This window comes from Sinocyclocheilus grahami, unplaced genomic scaffold, assembly GCF_001515645.1.
Source record: "Sinocyclocheilus grahami isolate Dianchi unplaced genomic scaffold, SAMN03320097.WGS_v1.1 scaffold7947.1, whole genome shotgun sequence".
Classification (NCBI taxonomy): Eukaryota; Metazoa; Chordata; class Actinopteri; order Cypriniformes; family Cyprinidae; genus Sinocyclocheilus; species Sinocyclocheilus grahami.
Window position 1 is genome coordinate 1,597 of NW_015511784.1, and position 8,160 is coordinate 9,756.

At 36.0% G+C, this 8,160-nt stretch overlaps 1 protein-coding gene across 1 annotated transcript in view; it reads left to right on the forward strand.

Annotated features, from left to right (window-relative positions):
* LOC107577948 (gamma-glutamyltranspeptidase 1-like) overlaps positions 1 to 8,111 on the forward strand; it is a 9,609-nt gene extending 1,498 nt beyond the window's left edge. Inside the window, exons 4-9 of the mRNA XM_016263965.1 lie at positions 3,144 to 3,242; positions 3,436 to 3,625; positions 5,119 to 5,282; positions 5,364 to 5,513; positions 7,180 to 7,313; positions 7,901 to 8,111. Of these exons, the coding sequence (XP_016119451.1) occupies positions 3,144 to 3,242; positions 3,436 to 3,625; positions 5,119 to 5,282; positions 5,364 to 5,513; positions 7,180 to 7,313; positions 7,901 to 8,092 (929 nt within the window). The 3' untranslated portion in view covers positions 8,093 to 8,111. The remainder of the gene's footprint in view (positions 1 to 3,143; positions 3,243 to 3,435; positions 3,626 to 5,118; positions 5,283 to 5,363; positions 5,514 to 7,179; positions 7,314 to 7,900) is intronic.
* The last annotated feature ends 49 nt before the right edge of the window (positions 8,112 to 8,160 follow it).

The following is an 8,160-nucleotide window of genomic DNA, read 5'->3' on the forward strand; positions in this document are numbered from 1 at the left end:
TTATTCTTAATAAAACAGAGAAATATATGCCATTAATATCTGTAAAGTAAGTAGCTTAGCCAATTTTGTTTAAACGAAGGATTACAGAAACCAGTACACCCTAGATTTAGTTCAGCAAAGTGTAATATTCTAGTACTTAATATGTCCTCCATAACTCTACATATACTGCTCTGACCTTTCTTGGCACTGAATGTACAGGTTCATGACAAATTGTCACATCTGTCCTGCTTAACTCTTGGAGGACGAGCACCTTAAATGCTCTGGTCTTTAATGGGGAGTGTTGCACAGCTCATCTCTACAGTACAGTATCCCCCACAGCTGCTCAAGAGTGTTAAGATTGAGTGAAATACACTCTTAAAAATAAAGGTGCTTCAAAAGGTTCTTCAAGCGATGCCATAGAATAACCATTTTTGGTTCCACAAAGAACCATTCAGTCAAAGGTTCTTTAAAGAACCATCTCTTTCTTGCGTTTTTGTAATCTGAAGAACCTTCTTTCGCCACAAAGAACCTTTTGTGAAACAGAAAGTTTCTTCAGATGTTAAAGGTTCTTTATGGAACCATTTAGACAAAAAGGTTCTTCTGTGGCATCGTGAAGCACCTTTATTTTTAAGAGTGAACATGTCCACTGAATGATTTTCACCTTGGGAGCATGAGTATCTTCATTGTCATGTTCAAAAAATGCCCAACAATGCAGGGCATCAGGAGAGAGTAGAATCTTTTGTTTTTAGGTTATTGTATTGGTATTTTGTACAGTGGTGTGTGAATTGATGACCCCTTCAGCACCCATGCATCCCTATATAAGTGCTTTACTACCACTGAACATCTCTGTGGAAACCAGACACATCCCTCTGTACTCCTCCTCTAGCAACACCAGAATATTTTGGACGCTGTTAGATCCGAAATGAAAATCAAAAATATGATTACAAATATTTTGTAAATATGGGCCTTAGAAAAGGTTAAATGAGTTTATCATGCTCTGGCTACAGTAGTTAGTTCTGGTGTGGATAAACAACCATGCATGTCACTTCTGCAGACTGCGTCTGACTCTGTGAGATAAAGTGTCACTCTTATCATAGCTTTTGCCGGCTCTGAGACTCGTCACTAAATGAAAACTTAAAGTGAAGACCTAATTATTTCAGGGGCCTTTTCACAAGTCCATCGTTTTTGAATTTCTGTATTACTTTGGCTATATTTTCACACTTAAAACAATAACTTAGTATTCCTCTTGTTCCATTGTCCTCTTTTATGATAAGAAATAAATCTCCAGACAGTTCTCTCCCAAGTGATTTCGTTGTTGTCAGCATTACGTCTGAGCATTATTCAGTGGGTTATATAACACTTTTAATTGCCAAGAAATTACTTTTCATTAACAGTTTTGGTTCAACATACTTACCTGTTGATCAAAACCTGCCTTATCCTTACTCCATACATTTTTATTTTGTTTTATTTAGTAACTTTCAGGAGGGTGTACTCATTTTTGCAAGACAACATTTTATCAATTAAAAAAAAAGTATTTTCCTGAATAATTTTAACATTCTTCTTTCATTCATCAAGCAGACGTGCTGGAATATCATATCTCTAAAGAACCCTAACATGTCTTCTAAGTAAAGAGTAACTGCTAAATTTCAGTTTCAGAGGGTGTGTACTCATTTATACTGTGCACTATATGTGTTTTTACCCAGCAGTTTTCTGGCTCAACATCTTTACTAGTTCTCGAACAACATTTTTTTAATCAACCAGATTTTAGGGCCGAATATAAGGTTTATGTTTAGGTTAGGCTTAGGGCTTGTACACCAGTGATATCAACTTAAAGTGAAAATTCACCCAAAAATTTAAATTCTGTCATCATTTACTCATCCAACTGTATGATTTTCTTTCTTCTGTTGAGCGCAAAAGATCTTTTGAAGAATGTTGGTAATTGAACAGTTGCTGGTAGCCACTGACTTCCATAGTATGGAAACAAAATATATTATGGAAGTCCATGGTTATCAGCAACTGTCTGATTGCCAGCATTTTTCAAAACATATTATTTTGTGTCTAGCAGAAGTATGAAATGTGTGAAGTGATACAAACTTGTTGGCTTTGTACACTGCGAGAACTTCAGAATGAAGAAGCTCTGTAGAAGTGTGCTTTTTCCAAGACAGAGGACAGCTCTTCCAGGGGTACAACGAGATTCGTCCGCATTGCAGTAAACTTCGTCTCCTGCTCGTGTGCAGTTGACCCTTGCCTGTGTGGGAAACTTTAGGCTAGGCAAGAACATTCCAGTCAGCCTTGTACATACAATTGTCCATTTGTATATTTTTTATTCCTTAATTTACTTGTTCTGTTTTTTATTTTATTTTATTTTTTATTATCTGTGTTTTTTGTTCTGTCACTGTCATTCTGTTACACTGTGGAAGCTTCTGTCACGAAAACACATTCCTCGTATGTGTAAACATAGCTGGCTAGGCGCTTTCTGAAAAACTTATTACAGTCGGCAGTATATAATATGAGGATGCACAACACTAAAGCTGTTATGTAGGTTGAGTGGTCAGGGGAATCAGTGTCCACTGGTCCTTCTGATCATAATTATCATTATGTGCTACTTCATTTGATCAGGTGTGTCTAATGTGACTGTTCTAGGTGAGAGCTCTTTTCTCAGGCATTGATATGTTTGTAGATTACACCCTGAAGAAGGCATTTGTTGCCGGAATATGTGGGTTTGCAGCCCACTGTGTGGAAAACTTATTACAGTCGGCAGTATATAATATGAGGATGCACAACACTAAAGCTGTTATGTAGGTTGAGTGGTCAGGGGAATCAGTGTACACTGGTCCTTCTGATAATAATTACCATGATGTGCTACTTCATTTGATCAAGTGTGTCTAATGTGACTGTTCTAGGTGAGAGCTCTTTTCTCAGGCATTGATATGTTTGTAGATTACACCCTGAAGAAGGCATTTGTTGCCGGAATATGTGGGTTTGCAGCCCACTGTGTGTATTTTTCAAACGTTTTCTATAAGAATTATCCATTTGAATAAAAGTTTTATAATAATTTGAATCCAAAGCTTGCCTTGGACTGTTGTTTTCTCGAACACAGATATATGTTTGCTCTCTTGAAGCTGACCACTGGGCCGCCTTTTTGTGTAAAAGTTTCATGTTTTCACCCTCAGGAAAGGTGGAGACAATAAATGCAAGAGAAACTGCTCCAATGAGTGCTTCAGAGAACATGTTTGGCAAATATCCAAAGAACGCAAAACCAGGTAAACCCTCATAAATCTATAACCCCAAATCCAGTCTCCATGTTGGTTTTACAGCACAGAATCAGAAGGTTGTGCACATAAGAGCTGTTCTTATTTATCATTAAAATAGCAAAGTGAATCTATCTGTTGATTTCTTCTCACTTTAACCCTTGAATGACTAGACCACTCCTCTGTGTTTTGTCATGAATGGCAGGATTATTTATAGGTACACCAGGACTGCTGCGTGGTTATGAGTTGGCACACAAAAGACATGGCAGACTGCAATGGAAGGAGCTGTTTGAGCCCAGTATAAAGCTGGCATTAGATGGATTTCAGGTCGGCAGGGCCTTGGCCTTGGCCATCAATGAGACTAGTGGCACAATTCTGAATAATGCAGCATTGTGGTAAGAATATGTCATATGCCAAAAAACTAGGCTATTTTTTTATAAATTAAAACAAAACATACTTTCTCAGTGATAGCTGTCTTTCTGACAGATGAATTCTAAAAAAAAAAAAACATATTTATTGATCATTAAAAAAATAATAATACAATTAACAAACATATTGAAAATATATGCCTTCCCAGAAAAGTAGACAGATTAAAATCTTAATTAAAATCATGTGGTTTTTCAGTATTGAGGTAAAAATCCATTTACTTTCAGTTTGTAATAATTTCTGTTACAAATTTGTATAGCACATCGGAAGCACCATATCTATTCCCCAAAAAGACAATTCATTAACTGCATTAATTTAAATGTCGAGCAACTGGTGATTTACTTTCAGCTCTATTAATTGCACTTCTGAGTTCACGGATATAAAATCTTAGTTGTTGTTTGGTCTCACCCACATATTTAAGACCACAAGGACAAGAAAGTAAATATACCACATTGGTTGAACAATACATAAAAAGCCTAATATCTAATTCCTGTTCTTAGAATAAATTACAAACTTAAAAAAATTAACATTAACATTTATTATTATTATTATTATTATTATTATTGCAACGAGCAAAACAATGTCTTCATGGGGGAAAAAATCCCATTGGCCCTTTTAATTGTTTTTGGATTTGTTTCAGAGGTAGCTGTATCCGCATGCACCAAATAATCTTACAAATTTCTTCTTCTAGAATACACAAACAAAAGTCCATTATTAAACAGTTATTAACAATTCAAATATGCCAATGTTTTTTTGTTTTTTCCAACAGTTTTTTCCCAACAGTAACACTAAATGAATGTGTTTTTGAATAAATCGGTCAATGAATGACTCGACGACTCACTCATAAAGACTGAGTCTTAAGAGTGAAATATAATATAACAATGATAAATAGAACATGGATAATAAAGTAATTGACCATTCGCAGGGAGCTTGATTGACAGGCGATATGGCCATTGCAGAATACGCAATCTTGCCCGATAAACAAATCAGAGAGTAGATTAACTTTAGCAGACTTAAACCTAAAAAATTGTGTGTATTGACATATTTCCGTGGTTGAAACAAAATATGTTCTGATGTTCATTCATGTTTATTTCGTGCTTTAAGTAAATATGAAGAGATGATCAGTTCATGTGCCACTTGAACTGAAGCGCTACAGCGATCTGTCACGACACATTAAAGAGCCACAAAATTATATTTATTGTTTGAATTTCTTAAAAAAAAGACAATTTTGTAGCCTTGTTTCATACGAAAAGTAACCTGCTTGTCTGTCGGCATGTTGTCAGTTTCCTCTTTGCTCCACAATGTATTTTTTACTGCGTGAGAACATGATGTTTAGTGTGAGAGTGGCATGTCTTGTTGGACATAGCAACAATAACTAAGGAGGGCGGGTTTTTGCGAAGGGTCAGTTGCAGTACATACAGTGTTTCTATATCTTTTGCTCTTGTCTTTCTATTCTTTCCAGTGAAGTTTTTTGTGGCTCACACAACAAGAGCATCTTAAAGGAAAATGACACAATAAGATTTCTCCAACTAGCTCATACCTATAAGAAGATAGCAGAAGAAGGACCAGATGCATTTTACGATGGGTCACTGACTCAGGATATACTGGATGATATCAAGGCTGCAGGTTTTTAATGCTTAAACTTGACTCTATTCATATCTAAGGACTCATGCAAATCTGTCTGAATCTTTGTTTCTTGTGCTACAGGAGGGATAATAACACGTGAGGATCTAAAGGGTTATAAGCCAGTGCTGAATGAGTATGCATTAAACTTCACTGTGGGGAAATACATATTTCTTGCTCCTGATGCTCCATTCGGTGGACCTGTGCTCGCTCTGATACTCAACATACTCAAAGGTTAGTGAGTGTGCATCTGCGTACTGTGTGTATGTTTAGTGAACTCAATTCACTAAATTAAGTATAATTTAGATGTTTCACTGTTGTGAAAGTGTGTAAACTTTTGGTTAACATTTCATTTGAGTCCACTGAGAAAGAATATTTCTTAGTATAAGACTGCAAACACTTAATGTGTAACAGTAAAACAACTAAAAACATGACTAACTCAAATCGCTGCAGTTCATCATCAGCTATAACACACATGTATGTGTTTAAGTACTTAACAAAGAAACCATCACTGCATCAGCTCCACAGTTACTGTCTTTAAATAAAGCAGCAGAACATCAGTGTTTGTGGCTCATCATTGACTGAAGCACAGGCTCTACTCTCCAGCACAATGGTGACCCACAAAACTACATTAAACTAACAGATCTCTCTTGTGCAAGAACACATTAATACAGTTCAGTTCAATATTTACTCTCCTTATAGATAATTATTTGAATTATTAAGTGATGATTGTGCTTTAGAGATGAACAGCTGCTGTTAACAAGCAGAATCACTGAATGAAAGACAAAAAAGAATTACAACTTCAACTTCAGCCACAACCTTAGACTGAAAAAAAGACATTAAGGCCTGGTTTCACAGACAGGGCTTAGACTAAACCAGGATTAGGCCATAGTTCAATAAGGACATTTAAGTATTTTTTTATAAACGGGCCTTAGAAAAAAAAAATTACTGGTTAGCATTTTGAGACAAAATAAAGGCACTGATACACTGTAAAACCCAATAAGTTAACCATTTGAGTTACCCTAACTTGTTGGGTTTTACAGTGCACATTACTAACCACACTGACGCTGTTTCTGTCAGACCTCTACAGAAGATGTTATTGAGAATTAACAGAAGTTTATGTTTTTTTTTTTTTTTGACACTACCATGATGGAGATCAGTGTCTGCTTTAGTTGGGCTGTTGAACCGTGATTTTATAGCATTAATAATTTATTGGCTGTGGTAACCATGTGTTTATAAACATTTGTTGTGGCAATAAAAATGAAAACTGTGGCTGAAATCGCTGTATTGTTGGTTATGTTTAGCTGGTGACAATCATCTTTAAACATCAGGATCACTGATTTTATTCGAAGTCTTTTCTTCTACCAAGACAATACTATAACAATACATTAAAACAAAAGAACAAGCAGGCGGTTATGAAAGATTGTTTAAAAAAAAAAAGCTGTGATGTGCAATGAAACACACATATCAAGAATCAGCGTATGAATCTCAACAATGGTGAGAATCAACAAAATAAATAAACAGATCAACTCTGAACTTCACAAAACATGCTAATATAACTCAACACAAAAACAAAAGCAACAATAAAAGCACATAGTAAGAATTAAAGACACACTATTTTCCTATTTAATACTGTAAAGCTGCTTTGACACAATCTGTATTATTAAAAGCGCTTTATAAATAAAGGTGACTTGACTTAACTTGACACTTCATCTATTCACCATTTAAACTTTGAGATCATGTCATACAGTCTGAAAAGCAACAGCTGTAAAAGACCAAAATACTTGCTCTTCTATTAGATAACAGACACACACACAGTGATTTTAAGAGTCTGTCTCTTTAATATTATATTTTACAATTTTCTAAGGTTCAGTTCAAATAATGAAACATTTCATTTCAGGTTACAACATCTCAAGCAGCAGTGTGTCCACAACAGAGAAGACTTTGACCTATCATCGTATGATAGAGGCTTTCCACTTCGCTGATGTCCAGAAGAGAAAACTGGGAGACCCAGATTATGAAAACCTCACTGAGGTGAGTTCAGCTCTACTTATGGATTCCTTGGGCCTCTATCAGATATCTACAGGTTATTATGGGTTAGTTCAGGCTCTTTCAGGCTCCGACCACATCGAAAAAGTACCACAGGTGTTGAAGCAATAGTGTTGTTGGCAGCGTTCTGGCCACCCCAGTTTGAGTCCTGACTCAAGGTCCTTCGCTGATCATGTTCCACTTAATCTGATCCATTGTTTCCTGTCTTATCTACACTTTTCTTCACTGATTGTTATATTATTATTTACTGATAACGTTCTCTTCCAAATATTTGAACCAAACATCATGTAAGCAGTGATATGACACACAAGATCTAAAGACACCTGCTGTTAATGACATCGAACTGATGCAAGGGTCACGTCATGGTCAGAAGGTGAATAAATTACAGAATTGCCCGTTTTGGGTGAACTTTACCTTTGAGCCAACTCATATCTCAAATGCATCATTTCTGAATTGTATTACCTATTGCCACATCTGATCTGACAGGAGTAACTTATGTTATGGCAGATGTTATTTTCTCAAAGCCTTTCACTGTTCCTATATTTATGAAGTTTGTCAATCTTATTTCACAGATTGTAAAAAGAATGACCTCAGAGAGCCTTGCAGACAACATCAGGAGTAAGATTAAAGATGACCTCAAACAAAGCAGTTACTATGAGCAGGAGGACAGTGATGGTGTACCTGATGATCATGGCACATCTCACCTGTCTGTCCTTGCTGAAGATGGGAGTGCAGTGGCCGTCACCAGCAGTATCAATACCTAGTAAGATAAATATAAAGAGACAAAGAGAGCAGTGATCCTTAATCTTGATCATTTAACCTTGTCTTGATC